This window comes from Juglans microcarpa x Juglans regia, chromosome 6D (genome assembly GCF_004785595.1).
Source record: "Juglans microcarpa x Juglans regia isolate MS1-56 chromosome 6D, Jm3101_v1.0, whole genome shotgun sequence".
Classification (NCBI taxonomy): domain Eukaryota; kingdom Viridiplantae; phylum Streptophyta; class Magnoliopsida; order Fagales; family Juglandaceae; genus Juglans; species Juglans microcarpa x Juglans regia.
In genome coordinates, this window is record NC_054604.1 from 27,106,879 (window position 1) to 27,119,913 (window position 13,035).

The 13,035-nt window shown below is 35.1% G+C and overlaps 1 protein-coding gene and 1 long non-coding RNA gene across 2 annotated transcripts; both read right to left on the reverse strand.

Moving 5' to 3' along the window:
• Positions 1–598: 598 nt before the first annotated feature.
• On the reverse strand, positions 599–1,235 carry LOC121268780. Its single transcript, XR_005941261.1, has 2 exons — positions 776–1,235; positions 599–720 (listed from the first exon to the last, which is right to left on the reverse strand). It is a non-coding gene; the product is annotated as an uncharacterized LOC121268780 (long non-coding RNA).
• A 7,566-nt stretch (positions 1,236–8,801) lies between these two features.
• On the reverse strand, positions 8,802–9,260 carry LOC121235486 (aspartic proteinase A1-like). Its single transcript, XM_041131836.1, has one exon. The coding sequence runs from the start codon at positions 9,258–9,260 to the stop codon at positions 8,802–8,804; it is 459 nt and encodes a 152-aa protein (XP_040987770.1).
• Positions 9,261–13,035: the final 3,775 nt, after the last annotated feature.

A 13,035-nucleotide genomic window follows, 5' to 3' on the forward strand; every position in this document is an offset into this window, starting at 1 on the left:
TGCTTGAGCGATTGGATGAGACCGAGATGGATGCAGAAAACATTAATGAAGCTAGTAATGTAGTGTTCAAGGAGGTTTTAGGACATTGATCAGGTTATATAACAGAACGACTAGACCACTCTGTTATACCTGAATCATCTATTGCATTGCGCAACAATAGGGATTATCAACGCATTGTTGAAGAGAATGAGAAGAACAAGAACGATGAAAATTTTTACAAAAGCTAGTTAGAGGCACTAAGAGCTAATTTATTAGAATTCAAGAACCAATTTAAAGACTATGAGAAATGGATGAACACTTGCATGACTGATCTGGAGTGTCAAGGGGAGTCTCATCAGGAGACTCACATTGATGTGATGAGACTCACATTGATGCCTAGGCATCTTGGGTACATGTTAATCATCCCTGCTTTTCACTTTTTGAAGGGGTTTTTGAAGATACATGCAATCTTTTTTTTTTCTTTTTTTTTTATGGAAATAAATGAACCGAAATTACAACTGTGACTTATCAATACATGAAAAAATTCAGACTATAAGCCAAACTACACATAAGCTCTGGGGCTTCCCCACACACAAATTCCTTTGTGGCGAACATTGTCTTAACTTCTCAATAAACTCTCTCCTAACAGAGAGAGCGTTTTGTAAACAGAACTTGAAGACCCCTCTATCCTCCTAGGGAGGAAAGGTACAGGACATTTCTATGGACACTAAATCCAATAGCCTATTTCTATTTTATTAAAAACTAAAATAACAAATAAAACACATTAATAACTAACAACTACTAACTAACAACTACTAACTAACAACTAAACTACAAAACCACAAGCCTCGGTGTGACCCGGACGTCACACCCACCGCAAGCATCGACATCTCAAGCCCTGACGGCATGAGCACCCAGCTCACCCACGGACACAACAGCCTCCACTACGCAGGTAGCACTTACGCGTGAGTATTGGTCGTATGATATCACCGGTCGTGACATCGCCCCCCACTCTCAAATAGCTCTTGCCCCAGATTGCATCCGATCCAAAGGCTCAACACTTCACTTGGGTCAACAAAAGAACATAAAAACAAACTCAACAAAATACTGAAACAGAACAACACAGAAACAGAAAACCAAAACGAATGAACAGTGCACGATGCGTCGGCAATGGCGCGTGCAGGGTACTGGTCACTCGGGGAGGAAAACCGACGATCAATCTTGGAAGTCCCAGAGTCAGGCAGTCCAGAGAAGCCGAGCGTGGCATCGACAGAGGGCTCTGCAGTGGTGCGTGATTGGCATGCGTCGACTAGATCCGAAGCTTTGTCCCGCGCGTACAGGTTACGCTCCACTCCAATGAACTCCATATTTGGTGGTCCTGAAGATCGGCAACTGGGCTTCATCCCGGTGGGGCACGTGCAGGAGGGCGACGACTGGAAAGACCCGAACGGCAATCCTCCCTTATTCGGCCTGAAAAACAAAAAAGTAAAACCAAAAAAACACTACACAGCAAATAAAATGGACAGACGAGAAGGGGGAGGGGAAGGAGAAAGAGGGAGGAGGAGCCGAAACTCCCACCCCCTTTCGTTCGATCTAGGGTTTTAAAGGGTTTAGAGAGAAGGAAGATGATTTTTCTACAGAGAGGGGGGGGGCTGTGATTATTAAGATACATGCAATCTGGTTGATGGGGATGATGGTATTTTGATAAATTTTGTTGAGCAAATTAGGATGTAGCTTGGTTGGAACCAGAAAAAAATCATACAACACATGCATAGTGTTGGACAGGTTCACATAGCACATTTGGTGCAGACTTCCTTAGTGGTATGCAATTCTATTTCCTGTTGTTATTGCGTATTTGTGTCCTGACTAATATTTTTTACGCTAGAGAATGTGATTTATGTGACATTTAAAAAGGATTGATTGTTGGATATGAACTGAAATTGTCCCTGCTTATATATTTGCTTATTTGCATTGGAGACATACCTAGTATGGCTAGTAATTGGTATAAATGAGTTCAAGCAATATCATGAAGGCTTAGAGTTGTTCGTTAGTGATGAGATATCTCTACCTGAATTTGCCAAGTCTGCTATTTTGAAACCTTTACTGATAAAATTATGGTTGTGGTTAATGTTTCCTTCATTATATATATGCAGTAGGTCTGTATAACTGGCATCAATGGGCCTTTTGAGGGGAATGTACTTCTAAAGACACAATGAGTCCAATTGAGACAAACAAGTGAATTGAATGAGGTGTTTTTTTAGCCAAGACCACAGCTGCGTTTAACCAAGGAAGCAAACTATTCACCATGCTGATATATTGAATCCAGATGTATGAACTGCTTCTAGAAGTTTTCATATACATGAAAATTTATGTGTTGCTATGTTGTTTATGTTGGTTGCACCTAGATGTTGAACTTTTATGTGGATCATGTTTCATGAGAACAAAAGTGATATTATATAAAATATGTGTATATATGCTGGTGATGTGTCTTGTTTTGGACTTGGTATAGTTTATTCACATTATAATCATAGGATGATGACATTTATGCAGCAATATTAAATTACAGAGTATATCAACTTGCATGAACATTCTATTTATGATGGTTAATGATCATGCATATGTCATTTTGATCATTATAACAATGGTCAAGATTAGGCTATATTTTTCATTGGAAAAATGACAACCTCATTTCAAAACAGGTAGCAAATAAGTCATCGAAGATGACTAATATGTAATTGAAAAGAAAATTCTTGTTGAGGACAATGCAACCCAACAAATATGTATATGAGTTGGGGTGTTATATTAACTGCAATATATCATTGCAGAAAAAGAACATGTAGTGGCGAACTAGTAGGCTAGCAAAGTAGTACCAAATCCTCTTTCCTTATGCCATCTAATTGTGGAAAATAAACATCATTCATATACGGACCAGATGTTAAACTGATGAAGATGTTTTGCGAAAATAGAAGCTTAGCGGCAGAAACAAGCTCACAAGTTTTGATATTTTCTACGAAACATGTAGTCGATTGATTACGGCACATAAATGCAAGATTGTGAGGAAATTGCACTTTAGCTGCAAAAAGTAATCATCAACACAACCATTTTTTCAATGAACATTCTCATCAACAAATCATAAAACTGTGAAAATATAGTAAATTGTCAATAAAAGTATTTTCAAGGAACCGTTTTGCTAATATAAATATTTTCTATAGATGTATAGTTGTAGTGATTTTGTTTTCTTGGCGGTAGTAGCTTGTTAAACTATATGCATCATTGGTAGCGTCTTGTTATGAGGATGTGGAGTTGCTGCAAATTATAAAGTGTGGTGACATATGCTGTCGATAAAATACATTTGCGGCAATAGGTTCTTGTTGTATGTAGGAAATAGCGAGAGAGCAAATTGATGCAATTCTTCTTTTGTGGCAATGTTGCAGCGCGGGAATTTAGCATATTGTTCAATGTTGAAATATTAGGTTGGAGTATTTCTGACAGATAATTTTATTATTAGCTATAACATACTTTGTCATAATAAGTGACTATTTTCCACTATCGAAATGTTTGCCAAAATTAGTACTTGAATTGGCATTTTTTTTATATTTTTTATTTTTTATCTACAAAAAAGCGGCAATGGTTTCCTGCTAGTATTGCTATGCGTTTTTTTTTGTTTTTTGCGGCAAAAACCCTCGCAGCAATAAGACAATTTTGTTGCAGTGGCCCTAATCTCGAATATTCTCAATTTAAGGTCGTAACGAGAAAAAAGAACGCATATCTCATTTTTTAGAGTTAGTATCATAATATCTTTGACATACACAATATGAAAAAATTGCTCACTAATAAAATCATATTTATCAACAAACCTCAAAATGATAGCCATTTGTTCTCTTTTAAACTCATCCCGAGCTTCGTCAACAAGAATACAAAATTTGGCATCCCCGATTTCTCGCGAATCACATTTAACATTTATTTGTAAATATTTGCAAAATTTCCTTTTAAATTTTGGGTGATGTATATTTAGCATTCTATGGAGCATTTTTCATGAGAACTTCATCAACTTGATCATTATAACTTGCCAGAAACTTTAGCAGTTCAATGAAGTTACCTTGATTTTTTGAGTTAGAGCTTTCATCATGACCTCTAAAGGTACAATCTTGGAACGTAAGCCATCAAACACTATCTATCGAAGTTTTGAGCTGCAACCGGTTATTCTCCATCTCTTGTGATACTTTTTTTTCAACTAAATTGTCAATATGTCTTGACTGATCATTATATCCTCACAACATTTCACAACATTTTTATGTTGTGAATTTGGATCTCTCACCACATGTCCTATTAAAGGAAAATTCATTCTATCATTAAATTTTTTTCCAATTGTCAAAACTTTTATTAGTAGATGCATCTGATCTTGGACGACCCGTTGATTTCTTAGCAAAAATATAGCATTCTTCGATGGTGAGTACTCAAACCAATTTGAATATCTTTGAAACCAAGAAAATTGAAATCAGCGACGTTGATTGCCTATTCTTGAAAATGGATATTCAAAAAGTTTAGATTAATATGAACCAGTTTTAAGATAGGCACGTCGGATCTCATCTTGTAGGTTAGTAGGAAATTCTTATATTTGTGGATGTAATCCTGAATCACCTTCCAAAGATGTAGCATCCATCTCTTCAGGTTGGATTTTTGAAATTTTAGAGGGACACTCATCAGTGATAGAAGCATCACGTTTCGTTGTTACCAAGTTCTCTAAACGTATATTACTCTCTGAATTGTCCACGTCTTTCTTTTTAAAAAAAGAATCAATTGTTCTTAGCTTACTCATATTTTTCTATACTTTAAGAAAAGTTTATAGATCAAGAATAAACCTGAGAAGTACCTAATAAGTAATGATATAAAGTTGTTAGATTTTTTTTTTTTTTTTTTTTTTTTGTGTAGTTTGTATTTATTATTAAGTAAACAAAAAAACATGTAAATAACAAAGAAATTTCACAAAAGTAAGTGAACAAAAAAAAATGTGACTATGTGAGTCTCTTGCAAATAAATTATAATCAATGGGTCATTAACAAAAAAAAATGTGGCTCATCAATGGCTTAGGCAGTTAGGCTCAAGATAAATTAATCATCATGTTTCATAAACTTGTAGATCCATGGATTTAGAACATTAACAACGAAGATGAAAGGAAATAAAATAGAGTTGTTCTTGCAAGTAAATAATAATAATGTACATCAGTACACTATACATGTTTAGATTAACATGCCCGAAACTGTAAATCTAGTGTTATTGTGAAGACTGCTTCAGGAGAAAATCAATCGGAAACTATGGTATGTGGAGCTGTGCTTTGGCTCTAGCGTTAGTGTTGTAGAGAATGAAAAGAAAACTTAAAAAGGCATTTTGTAGTAGAGAAAGAGAGAGGTATCGGTGATGGATTGAATAACTGTGTAAATTGTAATTGTCAAAATAATCTCACGTCGAAAGCTGTTAAGCTTGTGTAATTGTCATTGTCAAAATTGTCCAAATGAAAATTGTGTTAAGTTAGTACTTAGTAGCATGTCAGATCTTGTTTTGTGTTTGAGTATTATAGACTCAAATGTGTCAGGTGAAATGAAAAGTTAGCTGTTAGAGTCTAGACTAAGGGTGTCAGGTGAAGTGAAAAGTTAGAGTGAGGGCTATGAAAGTATTGGGAGGAACAATTTCAGTAAAAGTTTTTGAGGCCTGTAAATTTGGGGGGGGGGGGGAATTTCAATTATATAAAGAAAAATTATAATTATTTATATACTATATTAAAAATTTTTTAAATATACCCCTACCTTGTATACAGTTCCTCTATTGAGATGAGATAAAAATTAAAAGTTAAATAAAATATTATTATAATATTATTTTTATCTTGTAATTTGAAAAAGTTGAATTGTTTATTATATTTTATGTGAAAATTTAAAAAATTATAATGATTAGATGAGAAGAGATACTCTCTCAATCCAAAAACAAGGTAGTTAGTGCTCAAGGTTTTGGATCCTTCAATTCTTTTCCATCTTAATAAACAAAAAGACTAACGACTTACTACTTTTGGAAATGGATCGAGGTCACTGCATGCATGCAGTATATATATTCTGCAAGGGTAATGATATCTTTATATTTCTTTTACTACTGTTTTACTTTTCAGTTTTTTTTTTTTTTTTTTTTTTTTTTGTTTTTGCTATTTGAATATGGATTAAAAATCCAAGAACATGACATTCTTATATGATCTTGAAGAAAAAAATTCAATCAACCAACGTAATTATGTAATTTAATTAAAAATAAATTTAATTTTATAAAAATTAACATTCTTTTACTCTTTGAGTCAATTTCTGTAAAATTAAATTTATAATTAATTAAATTATATGATTAAGTTGATTAATTAAATTTATTTTCTTTTAAAGTATATAAAAATGTCATGTTTTGAAAATTTTTATCTAAATTTAAATAGTAAAAAAAAAACTAAATAATAATCCGTTCTACAATTCAAAATATTGTTTTTGCTAAAGCTAGTAATACTCGATTAACTGCTGATTATTGACCTTGTCAAAATGTACGTACAATATTGTTGAACCAGCTGCATGCATACCCTAGAGCTAGCTTAATAATTAATTAGCCTTCTTAATTTGTAATTAATAGGCATGAGTGACATTTGTGATTTCTTCTCGATTCAAGAAAAGTCTCGAATCACAAATCGCGGAAAACTATGTACAAACGTACATAGAGAAATCTAGGGTTTTGATCCGGACCAAAGGGTCCTACTGACGCATTGAAGGGTCTATGGAGAACAGATCATCATCACGTTACAGTAGGCTGGAGGAGAAAAAAAATAGTCAAAACGCATGAAAAAATGTTATTTTATCTATTTAATTTATCTCCTTATTTTAACACTTTATATATATTTTTTTAAATTTTTTTCTTTATTTAATAGTTTAGAAAGTAAGTATTATTATATTAATATATTTTTATATTTTTTAAAAATATTTTAAAATAATAAAAAAAGTTATGAATAAAAAATTTAAAAAAATTAAAAGATCAATTTGATTTATCACTTGCGGCGCTACTCAGCAGATAGAGTAGCACTGCTTTTTCAATGGGAGGGTCGGAGATGTACGATCAAGTTGGGTTGTCTTACAAGGACGTCGACTCGTAGCTGCATAGATAATTGAATTGGCGTGTATTAATTGCATGTATTTTTTAGATCACAACTCGTCGTTAATTGTTATATAACTGTTATAAACTCAAAAAAATTATATAAAAATAAATTTATAAATTGAGTCGACTTTAAAATATGTTAGATCTATTTTATATTAAAAATAATTTAATAATCTAACATAATGTATTTAACTATATTAATTTATAAATTTACTTTTATATAAGTCTTTATAACTAAAATATTTTTCTTTTTTATAGCACAGCAACAGCTTAATTAAGCTTTCGTGAAAATGCATGATATATATTCGACAACTTACGTATGAGGTTGGGGACAAGACTTTGCAGCTTGTTTTATGCCACCAACAAAAGCTCAAACAACTGATGAGAAGCTGGGCAGAGACATGTCCTTTTTCCTAAATTAGCATGGCTGGCATATATATATATATATATATATATATATTAATGTTATATATAATTATAGAGAATGCTTTATAAAAGAGTGAAGTCTATTATTAAACAATTAATTTTTTTTTCATGTAAGTGTAGTATTTACTTATTTATTTTAAAAATATATTTATATAATATTTACGCATTTTACGACTGAAAATATCATTTTTCTATATGTATACGTGTGTGGGGAAAAATGTGTTATGAACCTCACTAAATTAAGAAGCAGGATTGTAAAAAAAGATGACAATTGGAAAGGAAATGGATTAAATCTTATTCACTATAATCCATAGGTCTATACATTCATCACTCCAGGAATTCATTCGAGACAATTCCCAAACTTTCCAAGAAAGTTTCAAAGATTACAATTCAAAAGAATTCCCTCTTTCTTTCCTCTGCCTATTTATATGAACATACAAAATCAATAACAACCCTCTAACAGACTTTACTACAGACTATTGTTTTGAATTTCATATCGTACCAGCCGATATGGTCGAAATTTTCCGTACTGGCTGTTGGGCCGGTACAAGTACCCTACACGTTTTGTACCGGCCTCAATTTCGGCCTGTACGGCCTTATTTCTGCCTTCAATTCTTTTTTTTTTCAAACTACAAGCTTATTTTTTTACCTCCAATTCAGACTAGGTTATTTATAATTTATATATATATGTATTTATATATAATTTATTTATATATAAACTATTATTTTGGAATATAATTTATATATATATCGACTATCCCGAAACGGTACCAGTACCGAAATATTTCGTTCTAGTGCCTTGACTGGTACGGCTTCCGGTACGGTATTCAAAACATTGCTACAGACACTGTCATGCTACAGGACGCGTGGGATAGACTAACAACCAGCAAGGATAAAACGCAAAGCTTTAATAAAAGTAAAACTCCACAGTATAGTGTCGAACGACATCGTATGGATTAATTGCTTCCCAAATCAAAACGACACCGCATGAACCCTTCACTTACCGACCCCGTTTGGACTCCTGAGGATGCCCCCACCCTTTTCGTTGATTTCACCCCTTTATTCTTTGCTCATGGTTGACCTCGCTCATAACACCCCACGCTCCTAACATTCTCCCCCCGTTAAAGAACCTTGTCTTCAAGGTTAAGAGCACTAATACAACCTTTATTTTTGCCATGGCTTGCAAATTGATGTTCTATATTGTAGCAAGTCCAATCAACCATTTTCCCATACTATGGATCATACCAGGTGTTGTAGTTGCACAAAAATTGTCTAGCAAACCCCAAAGCCAGCCTTAGGTAGACGAGCAAATGATTCCCAAATAAGTAAGAATTATACTCAAACGGGCAATAACCTTTGCATGTCATAGGAATAGAAGTGAGCTTGCGCTTGTAATGATTACGATCTGCACCACCAAAGACAGTTACACCCCTTTTTTCCTCTTCTGCTTTACGGTTGAGCCATAATGAAAATACTTGTTCTTTAACAAGATCTTGTTCAACCATGTTGTACCACACATGAGCAGAATTTCGAACAAAATTCTCTTGAAATCCAAGTCCCAATATACCATCAAACTTTGCCACTAAAAACGTAATCCTAGGCTCTCTAGTTGCCCCAATAAATTCCTGATCCATCACAACTCGATTACCAACTTCGGCTTCGTCACAGCTAAAGAAACCAGAATTACCCATAAGTGGCCATATATCAACCACTTGAGGAGCAAGGTTCTTATTTATTAAAACTTGCAACCACAGGGAAATTTTCCATTGCCTTCCACCCAATATTGCATAAGGAGTATAAAGGGCTTCAAATATCTTTAAAATATCTTCAATTATATACCTTGCACTTAATTCTCGATAAAAACTGGAATTGGAGATAAGGAAAATGTGCTTATCACCTACAATTATAAAGCTCTCTTCGATTTCCACATACTTCTTGATGCTTAGCCAGATCAGTAGCAGGCAATGGAAACTCGCAGAACTCACAGGTGACAATCCGTTGTGGGCAATTTTCACCTTTGTGATTTGATAACATTTCACGTTCTATTGTTACACTTCACTGTGAACAAGATACCAGGGCATGGATGTTAAAAAGTGTTCCTCTGAAAATTTCCTTGGAATCATGTTACCACAATTTTTACATCTTTCTAGTTTGCGGGAGCAATGGGAATAATGCAAATCAATATTTGAAGAATGAATAGCTCTGTCACAGTGACTACATATTCTGGTGGGAATGAATAGCTCTGTCACAGTGACTACATATTCTGGTGGATTCATTGAACATCATTGCCATGGCGATGCAAAGAAACAAGGCATGTGACGTCGTTGCAAGACTAATAAATAAATCACCTTCGAAAGAGAAATGGAAGGTCTTGCATTCTCTGTCCCAAGAAAAGCATCTTTCAGATGTCAATTTAAAGTGACTGCTCTACAGGGTCCTTAAAAATGGCAATTGATTTGCCATCCAAAAGGTGATCGTATTTTTTACCCTTTCCAAGAATCTCAAAAACCTCAGAATCATATCGCTGATGTAATGAAGTCTCTCCAGGAACCAACAAGGTACTTTGACGACGACATAAGGCACATTTACACGACTGGAATGTTGATCCATGATGCCAAATAAGCATTATACAATCCCCTGAAATTACAAGGACACTAGTTAATATCTCAATCACAGTCCAATTCTCAGTATCTTCCCCTTGCTTCGCAAACACCACAATCGACACTGAATACACCACTAACCCAATTGTCAAACACGGTAGAACCCCACTAATGCTCACAGTGAGCTCGATTCGGTACCGGTGGCCCAAGAAGATCCAAACCATCACACTAGATTCAGTGCTGATGTAGAACTGGGAATGGAACAAAGAAAATATGCTGGGAATCTCTCCTCACATACTCTCCGATAAATTCACTGGAGTCACACCAGTAAAGAAGATAATTTTCTAACAAAGAAATCAATACTCTGCCTTTATTCATTGAGCATCTCTTTTAATAACTATTGAGATTACAAATTCAAATTGTAACAAACATAGCTGAAAATCAGCTTTATGATAGAAACGAAAATTCAAATTTTAAATAGATACAATTAGCTTTGCATATCCAAATAAAACTAAACTTTGAAATTTAAAAAAAAAAAACAAATGGCCAAGAGACCAAGTCTTCAGCCTGGTAGAGTGTTCGAACACGGTTCCTCCATCATTGGTCAGCCACCAATTCCCCCTGCTGAAAAGAAACTCGACTCTGACGAGTGATTCCTTGGTAGAACTTGTACAAGTCTGGGTTAAGTCTTTGAAGCTCTTCAGTGCGCACCCATGAGCAATTAGAGTATGGCCTGTTCTTCCATTTAACCAAGAATTTCTGATATGCCCCAAGTTGAGTGAACACAATCTGGTCCTCAAGGATTTCTTCAATTTCTTCTTTCGGAGTGGTCTTTTTGGAAAACTTAGGAACTGCTATTGGAGTTTCATCGTCAACATGGTGGCCTTCATACAGTTGCAAATCTTCAACATTAACAATGGGACTAATCTGCAAATCAGTCGGCAACTCGAGCACATAAGCATTAGTGCCCAATTTCTTAAGAATTTTAAATGGACCTGCCTTTTTTGAATGTAACTTCTGGTAAGTGTGCCGTGGGAAATTTTCAGGCCTTAACCTCATCATAACAAAATCACCTTCTGCAAATTCAACATTCATACTATGCTTATCAGCTTACTGTTTATAAAAATCATTGTTGGTTGCCAAACGTTGCTTGATTTCTTCATGTAATGACTAAATGTGATTAGAAAAATCTGCACTACTCTCGCTAACTCTTGAATTAATCTGTAAGGGTAGCAAATCAATAGGCTGTCGAGGTTTCATGTCGCAAACCACCTCAAAAGGTGACATGCCAGTAGTCCGATTGACAAAACTATTATAGGCAAATTCAGCATTTGGTAGGATTAAAGCCCATGAGGTGACATGATCACGAACTAAACAGCGAAGCAAATTTCTGAGACTTCGATTTACAACTTCTGTTTGGTCGTCCGTTTGCGGATGAAAGGCACTGGAGTACTTCAAACATGTACCAAGCTTTGCCCACAATGTCTTCCAAAAATAGCTTACAAATTTCACATCTCTATCATTGACAATAGTCTTTGGTAAACCATGGAGACGCACTACTTCTCGCAAGAATAATGTTGCAACTCGCGAAGCATCATACGTCTTTGAGCAAGGTACAAAATGTGCCATCTTTGAGAACCTATCAACAATAACAAATACTGAATCATGACCATGTACAATCTTGGGTAATCCAAGTATAAAATCCATGCTAAGATCTTCCCAAGGAGCTTGAGGGATGGGTAATGGCGTATACAATCCAGCGTTTGTCTTTGACCCCTTTTCAAGTTGGCATGTGCGACACATCTTGACAACTTAGACCACATCACGTTTTAAGGATGGCCAGAAAAATCGATCTTCCACTAAGGCAATAGTCTTGTCACGCCCAAAATGGCCAGCTAACCCTCCTCCATGAAGTTCTCTAACAAAATGCTCCCTTAGAGATGAATCTGGAATACATAATTTGCAACCTTTAAACAAGAATCCCTCCTTCAATGAGAAGCCTATGTGAGTATCCAACTTGTTTTGAGAGAGGTCTGAAATTATTGGACCAAAGAAGGGATCATCGGCATACATCTTTTTTATCTCATCAAGTCCAATAATAGAAGAGGATAAGATGGAGAGTACATGGGACCGACTGCTCAGAGCATCTGCTACTCTATTTTCAGTTCCTGCTCGGTGCTTCACAACAAAACTGAATTCTTGCAACATATCCACCCAACCAGCATGCCGTGCGTTTAATTTCTTCAGGGAGTTAATAAATTTCAAGGAATCGTGGTCTGTAAATAAAACGAACTCACGATGTAATAAATAATGCCTCCAATGCTTCAATGTTTGAATGAGTGTATAAAATTCGAGATCATATGTTGAAAATTTTTTTTTACCTTCATTCAGTTTTTCACTAAAGAAAGCGATTCGGTGACCTCCTTGACTTAAAACCCCGCCTATGCCAACGTGAGAGGCATCACAAGCGACTTCAAAAACCTGCTTAAAGTCTGGTAACTTCAAAATATGAGCATTAGTTAATTTTTCTTTGATTTCTTCAAAGGCGCGCCCAGCTGCAAAACTCCATTGAAAAGGCCCCAATTTCATGCACTCGGTTATTGGTGCCATAATAGTGCTGAAGTTGCGAATAAACCTGCGATAAAAAGTAGCTAATTCGTGAAAAATCCTCACTTCATGAATATTCGAAGGTGTAGGCCATTCTTTGACTGCACATATTTTCTCAGGATCGGCTAGCACTCCTTTTGTTGAGACAATGAATCCCAGAAAAGTGACTTGTGAATCAGCAAAAGAGCACTTCTTTAAATTGATGTAAAGTCGCTCCCTTCTTAACACTCGCATGACTTGTCTAAGGTGTTCTTTATGC